This window comes from Oryzias melastigma, linkage group LG3, assembly GCF_002922805.2.
Source record: "Oryzias melastigma strain HK-1 linkage group LG3, ASM292280v2, whole genome shotgun sequence".
In the NCBI taxonomy this organism is placed as follows: Eukaryota; Metazoa; Chordata; class Actinopteri; order Beloniformes; family Adrianichthyidae; genus Oryzias; species Oryzias melastigma.
In genome coordinates, this window is record NC_050514.1 from 17,655,700 (window position 1) to 17,677,609 (window position 21,910).

Here is a 21,910-nt window from a genome sequence, read left to right on the forward strand (position 1 = left end):
TTTACTGTAATATTTTATATTTATTTAAAAAGTAGTTAAAAGGACCTATAGTATGCTTTTCTCACATCTTTCAGAGTAAACTATATCCATATTTATGATCACCTTTTACATTTGACCCACTAAAGAACTAATTATTTATGAAATATGAATTATTTTCATGATCTCTTTCAATAAGACGACTCGATCTCTGAGGCAACACCTTTCGCTCCTTGTGGGTGTCACCCATTTCATGGAGTCATCAAATCGGATCAAAACAACGCTTTGGGGTTGTTTATAGTAAGAAATGAACATTAAAATACACTTAAAAACTTCAAAAGTTGATTTTGCACGGTATAGGCCCTTTAAGTTTTTTTTTTTACAAAGCAAAGCATTTTGCTTACTATTTTCCACAAGTTGAACTATTCAGACAGTAGTTTAACCACAAACTGTATACCAGAGTATAAATCTGTCCAAAAGCTAAAAATTTAAACTGATTTCAAACAGACAGTTTATTTCAAAGTTTAATGTACCAAAGCAATGTTGTAAAAGATAAATGCCAAAAACTCATCACATCCATGTGAGAGGCACAAAAAAAGGATTTAATAAAGTTAAATTGTAGCAATAAAGAAAGCCAAACCAAATTAGCTAATTGAACAATCGGGTTTGAGTTTGGTCATGTTCAAATATCTGTTTGTACCTTTGATGTTAGGTTCCTTAAAACACTAGAACTTCACATTTTACTGAACTGTACACAAACCCAGACGTGTAATCAGTGTGTTATATATAATCAAGAGCCACTGAGAGGTACTTTCTGAGGATCAGAACATGCAGCAGTGTAAAGAAGTGAGAGAGAAGAAAACAGACAGAAGAAGCAGAGATACTCTTCACCTCAGAGACATGTTCATCCACCTCCCGGAGGCGGTGGAGGATTCTTCTCATGAAACAGATTCCTGAATGGAGGGATGGGACAGGAGCGGGGGGCTCTGGAGTCTCGGGCTGAGGCTTCATCTCTGTAAAAGCCTGATCAACGTGTCTGAGCTTCAGGTCTGTAAATGGATGCCGGGGGTGCAGGCCAGGTTTGGGCGGAGCCTTTGGGGAAACTAACTGTTCAGCTGCTTTTCTGAGACTGATTTCAAACTGAAAGGGATAATACGCACATGAGCTCTTTAGAGTCAGACAGAAACTCATCACAGGAAATGTTCAAACTCTTTTTTAACTATTGATTTTTAGTGAATATTAGTTAAGGAATTAGCATTTGAAAACACAATGGAACGTTAAAGGGGGCGTGTCTACTTTAAGTTAACTTATACACAATAATTGGATGTAAAAGGAAGCCAGAACAACTTTTACGTGTTTGGGGGGCATTAAGGAACAATAAAGGGCTGATATCTCTGCATGCAAGCAGATTACTATAATTGAATTACAGGGATTGTATATGTTTTTTTCAAATATTATACATCTTATACCTATTTTATAGAGGCATTACTACAGAAAATAACAATCTAGGATCTTTCCAGGTTGCAAATGTAAAATCTAAAGGCCAGAGGAAACTACATGAGGGTACATATGCATAAAACCTTCAACTTTTGAATATTTATATTAAGCTTCATATCCACAAGATAAAGAATAGATGCAAAAATGAACATAAAAATGTGCATTATGTCAAATGTGAATCTTTGGGTATTTTTGTAATCATTTTAAATGCGTGGAACTTAAAAAGGAGAAGTCATGCAGCAAAATTAAAAAGAGCACAGAGCTGCAGACTACCTGTGTCACGGATGAGGGCTTAGGAGGGACCGGAGGCCTGGTTTTAACAGGAAGACTCTCAAAGAAGTCATGATCAGAGAACAGCAAGAACTTCTCACAGAGATCCAACTGAGTTTTTGCAGAGAACCAGGTCAGGAGGTAAAAAAGTAGAGAAACAGAAAAAGAGAAAACATACAAAGAAGAAATGCCACAGACAGTGACAGGAAAGTTCTGACAGAATAAAACCACAAAAGTTTCCTGAACTGCAGCTGACAGCAGAGGAAGTATAAAACAAATTTATGATCCATAAAAAGAACTCAAATAGCCGTTTTACCTTTCTGCAGTCATAAAAGATGGAGGAATTATTTTAGGGAAAATAAACAGATGGATACATACGTAAAAGTCTATAGAAAGGAATGCATTCTCAGGTTTGCAAAAAGTGTCAGCACACTAAATCAAAATTACAGCTATATATGAGACACACTTTGTTTTTACCTGCGTTTTGGGGACGCTGTAGCTGCTCTTACTCTCAAACTTAGCCAGCAACTGAGTAGAAAGTGTTCCCACTTTGTTTTCTTTTAAGTTCTGCTTGTCTTGAACATAAGTGTTATCAGATAAATTGGTGACCTAAGGACAAAAAAAAACAAAAAAACATTTACATGTTTATTTTGAAGAAAAAAAACTTCCTATAGTTAAACAAAGGCAAAATATGTTAACAACCTCCTTAGGACAGAGCGTCCGCCTCCTTTTGTAAATGAAGTTTGTACTGTCAGTCTTCTTTTCATCCTAAAAAACACAAAAAGTGACATGATAGAACAAAAGATTAAAAGAGAATTTACATCATACAAATCAAACAATTTGGCATAATACATGGTAATAAGAAATAGGGGAAGTTACCTTTGGTATGCGTTTTCTGTGAGAGAGAAAACTGGATGCATCGTCATCACACCTGACTTCCTTTGAGGGATTGAATTCTTTGTTTTCATCCAGACTTCTGGTCTCTGCAACACATTGTTGGGTTTTAGAGATTCACAAAAACTGTGGTTCTTAGCTGCAGAAGACACTCAGACATTGACGCTGAAAGTAACAAACATGATGGAACAAAATACAAAAACCATCAAGGAAATATTAGTTTCTTTATTGAAGCTTATTTGAATAAAACACTATTCCAAAACCAAAGGGAGGTAAAAATGGAACACAGCAGTTACCTGAAGCAGGTAGAGGTGATCCACGAAACAGCTCGTAGAACTTGGATAAGAACGCGGTTACCCTCGACTTATCCAACTCCTCATTGGTGCTCTGCTCCTCCGTAGACGTGAACGGCTGGATCCCAAACTCCTGTTCGCTGATGTCAAGCGCTAGCTGCAGGTTTGCCCTGTGATCCTCCTCATTTAGTGAGTCAAAATCTCTGATGGAGAAAGTTAAAAGAAAGAGTTATGGGTGGGAGCATTGGCGGGGTGTAATCCTGTCTCAATTTCCCATAATCCCTTTGTTTACAATCTCTTTCACTAGCTTACAGCCCCTCACAACCCCAACCTAACAATAGAGGTGCAACAAAAATGGAGAGCAATATTGGAGCTATCCGCTCGTACAGTTTTGACCCAGATGCCAGCTCAGATGAGGAAAATAAAGATCTACATGAATCTATTTGTCTATTCAGGGGCAGGGAGCTTGTGGCTTGCCGATGTAGGTTCTGCACCACATCTACAAGCTTTATCCAACTGCATTTCTTTGCCTGCTACTGATTTACAACAACTTTGATAAAGAAATACTCAAAAATGCAGTTTTAATCATAATTTTCCTTATATATGTCCTCCATTATGAGAAAATGCTACAAGAACATGTTAAAAACACAACATTTATTGGAGTGGGTCTTGAAGAAGTCACATAAGAAGCGGTCTAATTGCATGCTTACCTGTGACCCACATTTCTCTGGAAATAGCAATTAGACAGGAATGTGACAGAAAGGCTTGAGCGTGCTCTGAATGACTCACTTCCGAGCAGATCCTTTCATACTTTCATTTTTATATTTCAAGCCAGTGGCATTAAGTAAGAGAAAGATATTATACAAACTGATAGATCCAATAGTATGGAATTACCTAAACCAAAGGGAATGTGTAACTCCTCCAAGGACACATTCTGATGAAACTTTTTCCACAATGTGGAACAAAAAGTCAACAGTAAACTATTTCTGAAAGTGGACCTCGCTGATGGTATATGAAGAAAAGAGGGAGCAGTAACCTAGCAGCAGCACAAACAAACATCCCGTTATCCCGTAAGAGCTGAGGAGCGTGCTCTCGATATACCGTCAGCCTCCTGCCCCTTCCCGGGACTCTGCTATTTTGGCAAGCCTCCACATGGTGGAGAAATGAAGGAAATGCCAGCAGTTCCTGGAAATCTACAGATCCACATTAAACTGCAGCGACATGTGGTAAAGTATAGAAGCAATACCAGTAATTAGAGGGGAAGGGGAATGAACAAATCTGGAGGAAGTCTGGAGTAACAATGAAACAACTACTGATCAATATAGACAAAGTGCAAACACACAATCCAGCAGTGGATGAGATGAAACACAAAAACAAAACTCTTTGACCAATGTCAAAATAGGCAGATCAATATTGTGGGTAAAAAGGGTGAAAGTCCTTTTAAGCTAACATTTACTTTAGCCTCAGAGCAGCCACTCGTGCAGTTCCCACAATATTAGGGACAGACTGTTCAAATGTAGATTTAAAACTCTCCAAAAATAGAAACCTGTAACTGTGCATTGAAGACATCTTAAGTCTTGAAGCCATCAGAAGGTCACAAACATGACAAAAGTGCTATTATCCTGCTGAACATTTTCAACACACCTATAATTCCTTCACAACTAGTTGTTACAGCAAGACCAAACACAAAGGTAGAGCCATGGCAGTGCATTCCTGTGTGCAGTTGCTGAGTTTAGGTGTGAAGACAGATCTGCAAGTTGGACCGGATGCCCTTTAGCATGTTTTACGTACATCAGCTGTGGCTTAAATCTGTGGATGAGAGCACAGAGGGCGAGGCCGCTTTCCCAGGACGATGAGAGGTCCTTGATGGACACACTCCTGTAACACTCCGTCTGCTTCTTGCACCAGGTAAGAAGTCTGGATGGTCTGATCTCCCAATCTGAAAAGAGAAAATGAAAATATGAAACTCAGATTGTGTCACACAACGGTTGAATGTCTTGCATCACAAACTACATAAAAGCGGAAAGCGAGTCATGCAGAACCCCGGCGAGTTTCAGCTTCCAGTGACATGACGTAAGGCTGCCCACAGCTGACTGTGCAGGTACAATGCCTTTATAGAGTCAAATTATTGGTTAAATGTGCACACACATTAAATTAGTTCTATTTCAGATTATATTACTCAGTATTATAAAAATAAAGGCAATAATGAAGCACAAAAGATGAGGTGCAAGGAAGTCAAGTGGATGTAAAGTGTTTAAAGTGGGTCGTATTGTTGACAGTTCAAGAGAAAACAGCAGTTCAGAGTGATGCCTTGTGGGAGAAAACAAATGTTTCAGCAGTTCTTGGCAGCAATCTGTAGCACCTGCCAGAGGACAGCTGTGGAAACAACAGTGCCCAGGATATGAAGGACCTGCAGAATTTTTTTCTTCAAACAGGATGTGCACACGTCTTGGCTGATGATCTTCTCTGCAGTCTTACATATGCATTTCTTTTCCTATCCCTCTTTTTTTCGTAAAAGGCCAGCTGGTTTTTCTCATAAAACAAGAAACAAAATGAAGTCTTTAGCTACATTTTCGACTCCTTTGATCCACTTTGTTATTTGTGTTCATGTCCTGCTCACAAAAGGGGCCTGTTCTAAGTCCTGTTGGCCTCTTCTTCCAAAGCTGCACAAGTTTAGCAAAAAACATGGTTTGTTGCTATTGTACACGCTTGCCAAAGCAGTTGTATTATGTCATCGCGTCAGTGAGTGAGTCCAGATCCATGGTTGCAGACTCAAAACAGTTAAATCTGTGCAGCCATAACAGACCTGTAATTTTTCAATCCTTAAAAACTGCTTTGTTTGGAAATCTGTAGCTGAGATTTGATTTTATAAAAAAAAATCCCCAAGAACAAAGAGCAGTGAGTCAAGGTGGAGTTTTTGAGGGGTTTTTTTTGTCTACAGTATAACCATCATCTGGTCACTGACACAGGTCTGGGGGAGTATTCAAACACCAACCAGAACAAACAAAGAGAACTTCTTCCGTGGAAAAGCAGGTTTACAGTCTGGATGCAGACTATGAAAACACAGGAGATACGCCACACAGTACAAGACGTGCTCGCATAACCAACTCAAAGTAGTTTGTTTGCAGGACTTGCAGAGCTGCAGGTTCCACAAAAATCTGAGAAACCAACATACTTTGCAGCGATAAGTTCTTCTCTTGATAGGATAGTCATGGAAGGACAAGAGGGAATTCTGGGAAAAACAGAACTAGTGCTGAAGAGGTGTTTGGTCTGGAATGCAAGTAAATCCAGCATGCAGAGTTTATAGTCTTGTACAAGTAAATAAACAAAGACAAAAAAAGCAAAAAGAAATGTTGAATTTTAAAAGTGGGCTAATCATATAACTCTTGTGTTATCTTATGGGGTCCAGATGACCCCACTTTAATGTAAATGTGCCTAGGATAGCACAAGGATTAATTGGTAAATTCAAGTAGTATCCCTTTTTCTATGAAGTTCTGCCTACTGTATGTATTTTTTTTTTGCTAGAGTAAAAAGAAAATAGGAGGAAATCTGGTAGAAACATGAAAAGAGGGGGACCCTGTCTGATTACAATCAATTAAGTTTCAAGATTTTAAATGTCCTTCAAAGTCACCTTTTTTCTGATTAATAGGCCGTCGTATGGTGACCGCCCGCTCCAAAGAGCAGTGATAGAGCTCTCCAGTGATGTACAGGTGGTGCACCTGGATCAGGAAGAAACAAAAAAAAGGAGCACACTCACACTCAAGTCATTTGTGAAGTTTTGCATATTAGTTTAAATAGAAAATGAAAAGATCCTCCCACCTGATTAGGCCGTACACATGTAGAATTTAGGTTGATGTATCGACTACTGGGATCTATGGTGTAAAGGTCAAAGTTTTTTGCAATGTTTTCCGGAGTTGTTTGGGGGAGCAATCGATAAATACTTTCCCTGCAAAGAAAAGATGGTACTTGTGTCACTTTATTTCTGGAACTCAAAAAGATGCAATGCTTTTGTCAAAATGACGTATTTTTTACCTTTCTGCTAAAACTTCCAGAACTGATCGGCCCTCAGCCCAGCTCTTTACCATCCAGGCTGTATCAAATCCACTCAGGAAGCCGCGAGCACACCCTGTTCCCATTGGCCAAAAGGGCTAGAGGGGAGCAAAGAGAAAATCATGACTCTGTGAGGCCGGTGTTTGAACTTTAGGCAACATTAGCTTTTGACTGAAATGAAAGTAAATCCAAAAAAGCAACAAAAAAATTTAATTAAAAATAAGGTGGTATAAAAGGCTTATTCTGATTGTTTCTTTAAAAAAGGTACAGTTTGAATTCTATAAATATAAAACATATACCATCATAATAAACCATTAAGAGAAATTTCACAATGCACTATTTGATTTATTTCTCAAAGAGATGTATGAGTGAATTCCCTTTACTATAACAAGTAAGCAGACAAAAATATTTGTAAAAAAAAAATATGAAAGCAGTTAAAAAAAACAGTATGGGGGCATAAAAGGCTTCATTTAAACCATTGTTTTTATTCTTACTGAGCTTTACGCTTGCCTGTAATTTGAAACATGTTTTGCCTTACCATTGCATACCAAAGTTCTGACTTCAGACACTAAATACTTCTGACATATATATAATAAAACTGTAGGGATGATTACCCTGCAAATGACGTAATAGACAACTCCCTAAATGAGCATTATGTACATGAGTTCATGTGAGTCAGTCACATTCTGATGCTATCTTTGTCTCCTGATAAGATGGCACCAAAAAAGGCAATCCCCTGGAGTAAAAACCTGAAAGGTTGTCATCAAACACCTTAACACACCTGCCCAGCAGGTTGAAACGATCTGAACTCATCACAGAGCCATCGTCTTACCTCAAGTAGACTGTCGCCAACAAGAGCCACCAGCAGCTGGTGTCCGTGTCTTTCCCTGACCAGAGCAGCGTTCTCAGAGGCATACATGTTTGTGAAGTCAAACATTGCTACGTCCGGCTGCCCACAGTGGTTCTCGGCGAACTTGAGCGTAGGAAGCTGGTAGTGGGTGCCAAAATCAGCAGCCTCTGTGGCGTAGCTCAGAAGAGCCTCCTGGTTGACGTTTTGACTGCTGAGCAGCATCTCAGTCTCAACATAATCCTGATTGGGAGGAAAAAAAAAAAGAGTTAAAAAAATCGGCTTTGTGTTTTCATATTAATTATTGACTCTTAGTTTTTTTACGAAACTGCTTTATTAAAGTCTGTGTAATTCTAAACAAAGTTAGTTAAAGGTGATTGATTGTCAGACACAATTAAGGACAAAAAAATGTGACCAATAGACGGCTTAATAGTTTCTTCAAGCCTCCATATTGACAATTTTGAGTCAGTCACAGTCTGACAAGCCCGGGACAAAAATTAAATGCTGTAAAGTAGGCTCTCTTTTCACTTAAAAAAAAAAATGCGTATAAAGGGAAAAAAACCTTAGGAAGTAATTGATGAATTCACATTTTTCTTACATTTATGAGAACTCCCTTCTCCAGCAGGCTTTGTTTCTTGGCAGTCATGACAAAGTAATGTGTGTTGTCCTTATAGTACACAATGTTCTCCAGATCGATACCTGAAAGAAAGAGTATACTGTACAATAGTTTCAGTATTTCTTCATTTTTTTTTATTATTTAAGGCACAAATTGAGATTATTCTTTGATTGTTTTAAAATGATTTTTAAAAAAGTTTCAACTTTAAATAGCTTTGATTCTGCATTTGTTTTACTTCTTATTTTTCTAGTTTGTTTTTTTTGCAATAAGATAGCTTTCTCTGGAAAAAGTTAGAAAAAAAACATTAAAATTAACTTTTACTTCATCACTAAATTTGAGATATTTTCCATATTTATCCTTCCTACATTTCAAACATTACACCTAAAGCAAATTGATATTTTTGTGGTTATGTGTTTTCTTAAAACCTTTTCCCATATTTGAGAAATATATTAAGTAGATAAAAGATTTTTTTCCAGGTTGATGATTTCTGCCAGGGGAAAGGTCAAATTATGAGTGACTCCCCACCTGTCTTCTCTTTAAGATCAAGAAAAAACTTCTGGTTGAAGATAAAAGCCACGCCGCTGATCTCCTCCACTCTGGCTTCTGCGGTGGTGTTATTGTTGATGAAGTTTGCTGTAATGGCAATTGCCAGTTTTCCTCTGAGCACTTTCCTTTTGAAACCTGGGAAAAATGAAGACAAGGAGAGAGGAGTGGATTTAACATTTCCTTTTGGCTCTTCTGTTCAAACCAAAGGAAATCTGGTCTTAAACCATAATTACGAGGCAGTTATTTACGGATAAAAGGCAACAAACTGGAGGGAAAAATCATGTACTTCAAGAAGGACAAGCCATTAAGTTGTTACCATAGCTATCATTAAAATAATCCTTCCTAAGATACTTGTACTTTAAAAAAAAAAAAAGACCCTTTGACAACTCAAACACACTTTTTTTAAACTTCGGGTAAAGGACGAATGAGAAAAATCCTTATATCAAGACAAAAACATGAAGTTTGAGATACATTTAACATTTCGTCCATTGTCTCGAAAACAGCAACAGATTTTATTGTTTTAGATTGTGCTACCTCAGATGGGGCAAAAAGGCAGCGTGCAAGCAGGCAAACCAGCAGTGGAAAATTACATCCTTCTGGCTTTGTCATAATTGGGGAATGAGCTAAACATTTTGTGCTAACCCAAAATGCCCTTTTATGGTATAAGCATTTGTTCTGAATTGGTTGTTCGATGACAGCATCCTAAATAGAAGGATGAAAAACGGTTGGAGTTGGAGCCAGTCCATCAGAAATCCATCAGCTGCCGTACTCAGACATAGGAATGGTCTATTTATGTACGGTGTTTTGGTGCTTTTCCCACTGGGAGAGATCAATGACTTCATACAGCACAACTTAACAAAAGGTAGGTTTCAGCCATAATTGTATAAATAAAATTAAAACTTGAATTACATCATCTCTTCCCTGTAATTCTTTACATAAACATCAACAAGTAACTAAATACACATCATTCAAACAATAAGAATTTAAGCATTTATAGATGATGCAATAAAATCAAACCAGACCCAACTTGTTCTCCTATTTCACTTTTTGCATGCCAATAGCGTGTCCAACAGTCTGGGAGTGGCAGCAGGTTTCACTCCCTTATCAGCTCAATGTTATCAGGCCAAAAGGTACAGAACAACCTTGAGACATCCTGCAGGTCTCAGCCCTTTTTCTAGCCTCCTTCTTACCTTCCAGTGAATTTTTGCGCCCGTCGGCCCCGACCACAACATCAAAGTCAAAGTTAGCCACGGGGTGATCAGCAGGTCGAATTGCAGCTCTCCACCCAACGCCTGAAAGAACAAGCATGAGCAAACACTAAAAAGACAGACAGTCATTCTGAAAGGCTTTAGAGAAGAACTGGAACAAAACTTTATTTCAATCATTTTTTTTTCAAAAAAAATACTTTAAAGATCCATGCACCAAAATAGTATTTTAGAATAAATAAGTGGCACATGTGATGCTGTAAAAGGAAATGGGTCTAATTCAGCTGTTTAAAGTCCCACTCCAACTAAAAGGATAAAGCGTTAAAACTAAATTTGTACTCAGAAAGAGTAAGGAAAGCTGAGGATAATTTCCTAATTAAACATGTTGCTTTAGTTGAACAAGATAATAAAAAAAATACTTCAAACTCTCTGCACAATATGAAGCCTCACAGTGGCTTCTTCTGCTCTGCTGCTTCACTAAACGCTAGAGCCACAAAAGTACATACATCACTTGCACACATCTATTTTAATGAATGACCAACCACTCCACATCCAAACTCCTATTGCACAATATTAAAGTCCTAGTCCAACTATGTTTTTTCTATTGTAAAGGTGTTCCCAGTAGTCTTTTAAATATGATTGTATTGTTTTTAGTCAAAATCAAGAAACCTGTTTTGAGTTTTTAAGACTTTTTCTGCAGAGCAGCACGAACTCTGGGTTGTGGGTGGGACTGTTGGCACCCTACAATGACATCCCATCATTCCTTTGTTTACAACTTTACACTCTCTCCTGCTAGCTTACAGCCCTTCACAACTCCAAGCTAACTGGAGCATAGCAAATTTTTAGTTGTGCATGTTTAGAGCCAGATGATTTGAGCCAGAGTGGGTTTTTAAGTAAAAAAACAAACATATTTTTGGTGTTTTAACATGTTCTTGTAGCATTTTCTGGTGATGTAGGACACACATAAAAAAAATTTAAGGTTATAACTGAGTGTCTGAGTATTACTTTATTCAAACCATGTTGGATCAGGGGCAAACAAAAACCTGCGCTTTGAAAAAGCCCCAGTTTGTGGTGCAGCAAACGCGGTGGATGGGCCAAAGTCTCCATGCTGCGCTCCAGTTCCAGTGCATCCGCTTGCAGGCAAAAAGATGTATTGACCTCTTCATCTTCCTCGTCTGAGCTGGCATCTACCACAAAACTGAACGGTTGGATAGCTCCAATACTGCTCACTGTTTTTTTTTATTTTTTTTTTTAGGGCGCTAATGTTAGCTTGCGTTGTGAGGAGCTGTAACCTAGCAGGAGAGTGTAAACAAAGGAATGCTGGGATCTCGAGAAAGAGCTATTTCTACATCAACAGTCTTGCCCACAACCCAGAGGGGAATTTCTAATGAGCTCATGTTGCAGTTTTTTTTTTAATTTCGGCTAAAAACTGCATTATCTTGTGCACCTATAACATCATTTTCCCTAACTTTTTTTGAGCACAAATTTAGCTTTTTCGCTTTATCCTTTATGGTCCATTTGTCTTACCTAGCTTTAACATTTAACTACTGGGCAGAATGCAGACAAACCTCTACATTTTAAAAATGCCTTCCATGAAATCAGATGAGCAACCTTCACAGCAGAACAGGAGCGGTAAGTGTGTCTAAATTTAGCCAAGGTTCTTGTTTTAATCAGTGAACTGACAGCAAAGTAGGATACAAGGCTGCTTTAATAGTTTGATCTTCAGTTCACAATGCTAACAGGTTAGTTTGAGCACATTTTAAACTTTTACAGTCCAAGAATGTCATTTTGTTGTGTTTTCTACGGATCTAGATATTTTTTAGTGCCCAAAGCAAATAACAGGGTTTATGCCAACGATATCTGATAAAAACAGAATCTGAGCCAATGTTTGTCTCATGTTTATTAGGGGCTGTCAAGGAAATTAAATACCTCGGGATAAAAATGGTCATGTGACCGGCCTTAAAGTAGAGCCAAAGTGAAAGAGCGAGAGGTAAATACAGACCATGTAGAAAGCTTCAAGGCATCTCTCTTAAAGCAGCTCAACCATATCCTACTACTAAATTCATACCTCCACCGTGTCCAGCTCCTCTAATCAGTTCCCAGCAGTTGTGTGTACACGCATTCCACCACACTAACCCCTGCATTTGCTGTCCTAAACATAGTGCGTGCATGAATGAATACCTTCATTCGTCTGATCTTCTGGTGGTTCCAACAGTTTGACAAATTCCACATTGATGTGAAATTCAACTGCAACGATGAGGGCAACTTTCAGAAGAATCAGTTGCAGCTGCTGAATGCCTGTTGGAAGAAGAAGAAAAACACAAACTCAGAGTGACTGAAGCTGTAAAGCTGACCCCCCCCCACATTTTGATTTGATGAACAGTTTTAGCCTTCACGTTCAAAAAAAAGAAATAATTCCTACTGAGCCGGTTTCTACCACACACTGAAAGGTTTCAGACATACAATGAGTATGCTTCCTGTCTTAAGTTTCACCAGACAGGGTCAGCTGAGGAGAGGCTCCACGATGACCCAAGACTTGTTTACATCTCTCAGCTGTGCTGGGAGCTGCCGGGGGGGATCCCCCAGAAGCTGCTGTGGGAGCGTGCGCTCAACAAACAGACCTGAACTCTGCTAAACCTCCTGCTACCTGACACCCGTATATGGGATAATTAGCAGCTTCGAGGATATATAGGGAAATAATTATAAAGTACTACCAAGGAAGTATTTTAAGTCAAAACGTGGACGGAAAAAAAACATGTCAGACCAGATGTGAGGTTTTTTGGAGTTTTTAACCTTTTGCACGCAAATGGTAAAGAGGTTAATGTGTCTGGGTAGATGGCTTGTGTTAAGAATGCTCAAAATCCACTAAGATCTCTGTATATCTTGTGCTTAGTACAGCTTCTTAGTTAATTGCTGTGCGCACGCTGCAGCAGCAATTAGATAATTGGCTCCAGCTGTGCAGCTTAAATAAGAAAACCCCAAGAGGCAATGTTTGTCTTTTCTATTTTAGTTTTACTGGTAAATAACTACATTTTATGTCTTATCGCTGCACACAAAATTTGTTTCCTGATGAACCCTTGTTCCCAGAGATGGAAGTGAGCATTACTCATGCTTAATAACAAAATACTCGAGTTGGTATGTTCATCTCTGTGAAGTCCAATACTCACTGATGTGGTCTATGGCTCCAGCACAGAATTTCCCGTGAAACTTCTTGGCCCCGAGGCCCCTCAGGTCATGAATAGTAAAGGGCCAAAGATGAAGCACGTTGTTTCTGGAGAAGGAGTCCCTCTTCTCCAGCACCACAACTTTGGCACCCATTAACGCCAACTCAATGGCGGTCCGTAAGCCACATGGACCTCCTCCGATGATGAGGCACTATAACGTCAAGAAGACAGATTGACTTAATTACCGGCACAAGGGAGACAACGCATGGCAGTGAGTTACATCATGCTTGGGTATTATAAACACTGAACTGAGACTTTTGCTACAGATGTTGAGGGTGAAGAATAGTTCTTATCCCACATGTTTACATCATTTCAATGGGCATGATAGCTCTTCCAGAGAACACAATGAGGGAACAGCACTTTACTGCTTCCCTGAAGCCTTTGAAGGCTTTAGAGCTTTGTTTAAGAGCAATTCAGCAGGATAAACTGTCAGACTCTGTTTGGTTTCAGAATGACTCCTTCCAACAACCTGATGTTTAGGCAAGACTTGATTTAGTGCTGGTAGATATCATTACATAAAAAAGGGCAGTTTGCACTCGCCTTAAAAATTGCAATCATTGCAAAATTGCCCAACAGTGTACACATGTGCAAACAACCCTTTGCATATTTACATTGTTCTTCATACTCCAGCCTCACCACAAAGTGGATGAAGTCAGGTTAGTGAGGCTGGAGCATCTGTCTGAGCCTGTGTGGCTCAAACATGACATCATCCCGTTGAAGGGAAGATTAAAGACCTGACGCATGTGTTGCTGGCAAACACCCATTTGAACACATTAGTATCGACTACAGAAAAATATGACCAAGGATGTGATTCCTACTATGACTTCTTCTGTATGCTCCACAACCAAGCATGACCATATCATCATGTTACTTCACAACCTACTCTACCTTTCCAGATGATCACATCATGTCCTAATATATCTCTTTTTCTGAAATAAATTAAAAATAATGTAAGGTTATAAGTAGCCCTGGTTTGAATAGCAGCTTGTTCCTTTCTTTGTGAAGTTTGCATGTCTACCTCTCGAACGACAGTTTTCTCCACTTCCGCACTAAAGTTTCCTGCCACAGTCCAAAAACATGCTCCATAGGCTCAATTGATGACTTCAAATTGTCTCTAGGTGTGATGGTGTGGCGCTGCGATGACTTGGCGACCTGTCCAGAGTGTACTCTGCCTTTACCCAAATGTAGGTGGAATAGGCTCCAGCAACCCAGTGACCCCAAAAGCAATACAGTGGGTTCTGAAAAGGAAAAGTTTCCCTTTTTTTTGTTTTTGTTCAGTGCAAAATTCATTTTTGAGCTTTAAGATTGAGATTGTGTTTTGTGTGTGTGTGTGGTTGTATTCTTTATTTTTTTGTTAAGTTGAGCTTTTTAAACAAAATCCAATCTTCTTCATAAATATTGCTGCATTCTGTATACCATTCCAGCACTAATCGACACACTAAGATGCTTTTGGGATGACATATTTATGAGTGTGAAAACAAACACAACCTGTTTGTAGATCTATTGTTGCCATTTTTTTTCACTCAAATAAAGCAGAAGGGTTTTTTTTAACTAGGGGTTTAAGAAAATATTGATTTAATGAAATGCCGTGATTCTTTATTTAGCAATACTTGCATTGATTTAAAATACTGCCAAGGCAATATTTCATTAATTAATTCATGAAAAGCAAATATGTAGTTCAGTCTTAATTTTGTTTTCCACTTAAAGATTTCCTAAATTACCAAAAGAAAAGCAGCATGAATTTGCTTGGGTAAAAGCAACTTGTTCAGCAGATACAGTTGCAGTGCTTAATGTTTTGATCTTTAAATAACATGTATTTTACAATTTTACTTTTGAGAAAAATCAATTAATGTTCAGATAATTCTTAAGTCATAATTTAAAATGAAAAAGTGAAATATTCTCTGGTACTTTCTTGGGATTTATCAGGATACATATCATATGGTGACAAGTGTATTATGATACATATCGCATCGCCAGACTTTTGCCAATACACACCCCTATTTTTAACCCTATAACCAAGTTGAGAAAAATACTGAAACTAAGCACTATAGTATGCTGTTTTGTGCAAAAAGTAAAGTAACTGAGGTTGTGCATCATTGTTTTTTTTTTTTTTTTCAACTCATGTCACTGTTTTGATCTCTCCATCAGCCACCAGCCGACCCGTTGTGTTTGCTTTGGATCTTTTCACTAACTGATGTCGTTGAATAAAAAGGGCTTTTCCTGAGGGCTTGTTCCACATGTGCTGAGTCAGGTCACACGCTTCCGCTCAGATTTACACCTGGGAGCTCACTCTCTTTCCTGTTAAGTTTCACTGATACTTTGATTTGATCACAAATGCTATCTGTACAGAGCTAGCAAGTCACCACATGATAAGAAAAGTAAAAGAGACTTTAAAACTCTTCTTAATTGTACTTAACCCAAATTATATTCAGTTATGGTTGTAAAATTCCAGTAAATATCAGTAAATATACTTGATGTAATTTCATATTTCATCCAAGCAATTTATTTGTCAGGGTGGCAGTGACTTCTCCAGGTTTCATTTTTGGGTAATGTTTTGAAGGTATTTGGGTCACTTAAAGGGGAAGGCGGTGCAGAACGCAATGTAGATGTTTCTAAACACTTTAGCGACCTTACTGTATCATCATCAAGAACTTCTAACTGAGCATGTACTGAGTGTGTAAACTTCAAACTTGTAACAATTATTACAATAGGAAAAGCTTTTAGACAGAATTACCCCCTATGTGTTTGTCTTTTCCTCACATGGTATTTTGAAGTTTAGAGTTTGAACAAAAATAACCTTATTTCGGTGAACCTTTAAGGTTTTTCAAATTAGACTGTCAAAATTAGTATTTTTGGCTTATTAAGTGGTTCTCAGTGCAGTCAAGTCACTAGTTTAGCAAAACTGAAGAACACTGAGAAGCAGCTGCTACATTTGTAAGCGCCAGTATGGGGATTATTTACATAACTTGAAGCATTTGTAAAGCATTTGGTAGAATGCTTGTGATGCCACATTGTTTTCACTTATGTACAAATAAATCAACTAAGCAAAGCTAAAGGCTAAAAACCTCAGTTTTACAAATATCTTACTTAAGTCTACTTCCTCCTGAGGGAAAAGTTCATTTGATATAGGAACTAGTAGCCAATCATCCTACACAACTTTGGTGTTAATAACTGATTTTATTCACTATTCTAAAATCTAACAAGCTGAATGTTATGGTAACGTGTTCCTGCTGTCCACAGAGTCGGCCTGTAAAGCACAGGTTTGAATGATGAGATGTAGTTAAAAAAAGGAGTGGTTTAGCTGTTAAAAAAAAAAAAAAAACAGTCACCTAATGATCCCCTCCACAAAACCGATGTAAAAACAAACTGCCTGCCTCGTTACCAATGAAAACAGACACGTCTTATGAAGTCATTGAATCTTAAGCTTTTAAATCACAGGTTATTTCAGATCTTCCCATTACAATGATGAAGCAAATCCTTTGGAATCTGTTTATTTGTTTGATTTAAAATCATGATTTGAATAATCAAAACTCGTCTTTTTTTAATCTATTTGGAGTTTGCGGAAGTTGGATAATTTTCAAAACAAAGCATACACTAAATCCTTTTCACAGTTTCCCCCCATACCTGCCAGAGACTAACTTCATTTTCTAAGGAGAGGCTTGTGAAGAAGAGAGAACATGTTCACTGCAACTGGAGCCAAATAATCACAGTTGCTGAGTGATGCTGTCTGTTTCTCTGTACAATAAAAACAGTGGGCACAGCTGATGGCTGAAAGGTAATCACACTCCTGCAGGTTTTCCAACGCTCCCTCATCACCATTACTGCCCCCACCTCCCAGCACCAAACGCACACCCTGCTGAGGCCACTCTGTTCCAGATGCAAGCACTGCGTCGTCATGAAGGAGAAGCAGGTTCTTCAGAAAATGACTTTCTTTATAACTAAAAATGATCAAAAGAGGGCATTTTCCAAACTTTTTGGATTGATGACACAGCTGTATTCATCGTGTTTGCTTTTAAGTATACTGCGTCACACTAAACGCTTGTTTAAGAATAAAATGGTTTTGTGAAGTATTTATTTAAAAAAACAAAGTGGTAATGTTTGGATAAATGAAGATAATCATTATTACACATTAGCATGAACAACTCTAGAGGAAGGTAGAAATCTACTTCCTAAATAATGCAGTTTTATTATATTTGAGCAAACTACTCTACTTCTGAACAATCTGTTCGCCTGGTTTCTGTTTTAAAACAAAAAATAGGTGTATGTTGAAACAGATTATGTGTTTTTCTGGTTCCGCTTGAATAAAAAAGGCTGTCTTCAGGGAATCCGTTAAAAAGTGGGAGACAAACGAGAAATTTCAAAACAGTTTTAAGAACTCGGTGCATGTGCTTGCATGGAGAACGGTTCTAACCTCGGGCAAGAAACTGGTTGAGAGCGCTGACAGGAAAACGAGATCTGCCAGTGAAAAGGAAACACGCGCTCCTCACCTTTGTTTCACTTCTGCTTCCATTGTAAAGGTGTAATGTAGATTTTAGACAAACAACGAGCGGACAGTAGGAGATTTAATACAACAAAGATCCTGTCAGTGAAACTACCGCTCCACAAGCTTTGTCCTAAAAGAACTAGATTACCTCACAGAAAGAAACAGGATTAAAGAAAAACTTGCTTTCATTTCCCACAAATGCAACACCTGAGAGGATAATAAGGTTGAAAAATAATTCACTATGAAACAGAAAATGAAATGGAAACCCTTTGAAAAATAACCATATATTTGAGTGTATGTCGACACAAATGTAACTATTTGTTGTACATCCCTATAGTGAATTCAGAGGGAAAACAAATATTTATTTTAGCTTTACAATCAATTTGCTTACATTGTTTTAGATTTTCTCATAAACACTGATCTAAATATATTTTATTTAAATATATCTATTTAAATGATATCTGACTGACACTGATCTGAATATTTAAAAAAATCAAGAAAAGGAAGCTGTCTAGTTCGTTGCTGTTTTTTAAGATTCCGTTCAAGATAGTTAGAGAGTTCACTCTTTCACATCTATAGGAAAAAAATAAATCTTAATGCATGTTATAACATTCAACATATAAGAACAAATTTCATTTTTGAGCAACATAAAGCCAAACCACATTGTGCATGATCCATAACAGAGTGAAGAGATTTAACATGAAAAACAAGCCCCTGAGTTTCTAAGTAGATTAAATATATTTTTAAATGCTGATAAAGTCAGGGTGAGCAAAAATAGTAATCCTGCAACAATTCTTGCTTAAATATGTAAATGGAAGTTGATTAAAAATTCATCCTAACTCTGAAATTGACACTAAACAAGATTGAAGAGCAATAAAAAAGTAGAGAAAACGCATTTACCTTAATTTTTTTATGTTAAAAGGGACTATGTGTGTCATTTTACCCCTCCAGCAGGTGTTTGATAACAAAAAGTATAGATTACCTTGGTGTTCACACAGGCTTGACCCTTCTTGTACTCCTTATGGGACATCCTCTTGTCCAACTTGCTCCAAAGTGCATTGGCCTTCCAGCAGGAGACCTTCGCCTTCAGGCTGCTGTAGAAAGTGTCATGGTCTGCAGGGTCGAGGTCCAGGCGTCTGCAGAGGACGTTAAAAGCCTGGAGAGCTCCTTTGCAGGTCGAGGCCTGAATGAAGTTCTCGAACAGCTTCGCCACATTCTCCTCCTCCGGCTTCCCCATCGTCCTCGCTGCGGCGCGATGGTCTGGTGTGCAGAGGCTCCTGCTCGCTTCAGCCCTTTCTGCCAGATGTGGCTACACCCTCTGCTTGGCTCGCACCGTCATGCCCAGTCTGCAGAGGAAAGACATAGTCTGATGTCATCTCATGGCAAAGACTTCAACAGACAGCTTCAGGCAACACGTTTTTTCCACACATTATGGAAAAAAAATTGGAAACTTTCATTGTATTGGTAGAAAAAAAATGAAAGAATATCCACAAAATGTCCCTGCTCTATACTAAGAAAAACATGACAACAATAATCAGACGAGTAATCGACACTAATCTTTAGGAAACGGTAATCCTTTACCTCAATCGGCAAGTTAGCAGTTCAAGTACAGACAAGTTAGAATCAGAGGGAAACATTTTTAGCACTAGCTGCAGCGTAGGCCCGTCACCATCAGGTATGTTTACTCGCTTAAAGTGTTTTATAGGCGGCGCAGAAACCTATAAAAGGACTGGCTTTAGACCTTTTTTACACAACCAGACATAAACTTCCTGGTATGGTAAATGTAAACTACTGTTTTGACTTTTCTTTTATTAACAGTGAAACATGAAAAACTCCTTTTTTTGTTTTTTGAAATCTGTTTCACTTGAGCACATTCTATTCTTGGCGTGTTTAAAATAGACTGACAGATCATGAAAAAATGTGTTTATATATTGCATAGTATGTGTGTGAAAGCAGGTCTTGTTCTGACCAAAACGGCAGAATAAAACTCACTGTAGTTACCCCCTTTTTTGCTTCAATCAACCATCAAGCATCTGAAAATCTGTGCCAGAGCTCGACATCAAAGTCTGTGGGTGGAGACCACAGCTTCCGCAAGTTTTGGAAGAAGCCTGTCTTTGATATACGAATGTCCCGTGGACCAGGCACAGTAAGAGGAGAAGTATCTGTGCAGGACTTAAACACTCATCTAAAGCTGTCACCGCAACTGTTACACCCAATCTCCCAGAGGACTTTTCAACAGAATGCTCAGAGGTTGAAAGAGAAATTTAACACACACTAAGAGCTGTACACTTTTTTTTAAGGTTATCCAATAATCACTGAGTCGTTAAATGTTTGTGTTTTGACTGTTGAGAGGATATGAATGCTGCTCCAAGTGCAGCAGCATTTGCTCCGGGGATTAAATCCGCTCTTGAATTTGCACTAGATTCTGTTTGGTCTTGTGTTCGCATCCTGTTTTGATGTCATAACACTTGAAGGCAGATTTGAGTCCAAGAAAGAAATATCAGCTTTGATCCCCTTTGGGGCCCTTACCACTGGGTATGTCAAGAGTTTTAATGTGCACCTTTAGCTGCAGGACCACCTCTGCATGCGGTGATCTACGACTTGAGAAATGTTGCCATAATCACAATGAATATGGGGATAGAGGTGCAACTAAAGGCCTGTGTGGGGTCTTGACTGAGCAGGAGAAGTTAGGACTTCTAGTTGAAGCGATGTTGACCCAGATGTGTAGCATATTATTTCAGGAGCAGCTTCACAGACTTCATAGCCAAGGACAGACTTCAGATATATTTTCCAGTACTGCTGCGGCTTAAACCCATTAACTAATGCCTTGTTTCCACTAAGCGGTCCGGACTGGTTTAGAATGGTCTGGGCAGTTCAAGTGAGTGTTTCCATTGAGCGTTGGGGCATCAAGGCACATGTGGGGTCTGACTACAGCAGTTCTCCATACTCACCGATTATGTGTGTATCTGGTCTATACGAATAAGGGGAGAATAATCCAAAGAATTTTACTTTCTTTAACATTCTGAGTCGGGAAAAGCGCTGGTCGAATGCTTGCTGTTGTTGTAAGACCTTTCTGCCAATCAATGGATTTCCTCGTGTGATGACAGTAGCTCCACCCTAACTGGTACATTCCATTTTTCTATGGACGTACAACCAACAAGGGACCAAAAATGGGGGAGGGGTCACTCAGTCCAGTTCTCGTATACAGTCAAATAGCTAAATATGTCAATACCCTAAAGAAAAAATATCAAGAAGATAAATCTTTGCATGAAAAAAGCATATGGGTTCTGGTTTATCTTAAAGTGAAACTCAGCATGCAGACTCTGCATCAGGAAACCATGCGGTCTCACAAATCCTTCCAAATGGACGCCACTCATACACATTGACTTCTGAACTTAACTTATGCTTCTGCATTCAGCCCAAATAAAGTGGTAAAAGCCACAGTCATTGGAACCATCTGTCAAGTGTGAGTCACCAAGCACCAATTAAAAAAAAAAAGGCACCAGCAACCATTCTGAATCCAAGTGGATCCTCGGCACTAAAACGACATTGTCTCTGACGCAGCCTCATGACTTCATCTGACAGCATGGAAAGTCATTTGCGGGCAGACAGCTCAAGCCTGCGGAGCAGCTGCAAAAGTATAATGAATAACAGACAACGAAAGAACACACACATCACAGCTGAGGCACATAAATGATCAGAAAACCATCAGACTGAATGAAGCACTGCAGAGAAATGAGAAGGTAATGGACAGACAGAGATTACCTTTTCAATGACTTTGTATGATCATCTATAACGTGAAGAATTTTATCACACCTGACAAATTTGTGCAGTGATGCACACTGATGCATCGTCAGTTACATTTGCCTATGTGCCCTTATTGTACTTCAAAATGACCCGTCATTTTGGAATGAAATGTGTTCGGCAATCACTAGTTCAACAGATACCCAAGACAGCTTTACTGAGACAAGTTTCAGTTCTGAGACCATGATAACTGACCAATGTTAGG

The 21,910-nt window shown here is 38.6% G+C and overlaps 1 protein-coding gene across 4 annotated transcripts in view; it reads right to left on the reverse strand.

Moving 5' to 3' along the window:
• Positions 1-21,910, reverse strand: part of mical2a (microtubule associated monooxygenase, calponin and LIM domain containing 2a) — a 36,291-nt gene that overhangs the window by 8,519 nt on the left and 5,862 nt on the right. For 2 of the 4 annotated variants that reach the window (XM_024295620.2, XM_024295619.2), the window contains exons 2-18: positions 18,884-19,247; positions 13,362-13,569; positions 12,376-12,492; positions 10,180-10,281; positions 8,969-9,124; positions 8,426-8,526; positions 7,813-8,070; positions 6,963-7,078; positions 6,750-6,876; positions 6,562-6,649; positions 4,722-4,869; positions 2,934-3,133; positions 2,623-2,726; positions 2,446-2,511; positions 2,221-2,352; positions 1,747-1,854; positions 868-1,116 (exon numbers count right to left, since the gene is read on the reverse strand). In XM_024295620.2, the coding sequence (XP_024151388.1) occupies positions 868-1,116; positions 1,747-1,854; positions 2,221-2,352; positions 2,446-2,511; positions 2,623-2,726; positions 2,934-3,133; positions 4,722-4,869; positions 6,562-6,649; positions 6,750-6,876; positions 6,963-7,078; positions 7,813-8,070; positions 8,426-8,526; positions 8,969-9,124; positions 10,180-10,281; positions 12,376-12,492; positions 13,362-13,569; positions 18,884-19,138 (2,535 nt within the window). In that variant the 5' untranslated portion in view covers positions 19,139-19,247. The remainder of the gene's footprint in view (positions 1-867; positions 1,117-1,746; positions 1,855-2,220; positions 2,353-2,445; positions 2,512-2,622; positions 2,727-2,933; positions 3,134-4,721; positions 4,870-6,561; positions 6,650-6,749; positions 6,877-6,962; positions 7,079-7,812; positions 8,071-8,425; positions 8,527-8,968; positions 9,125-10,179; positions 10,282-12,375; positions 12,493-13,361; positions 13,570-18,883; positions 19,248-21,910) is intronic. The other 2 variants (XM_024295621.2, XM_024295622.2) reach the window with 1 other exon arrangement.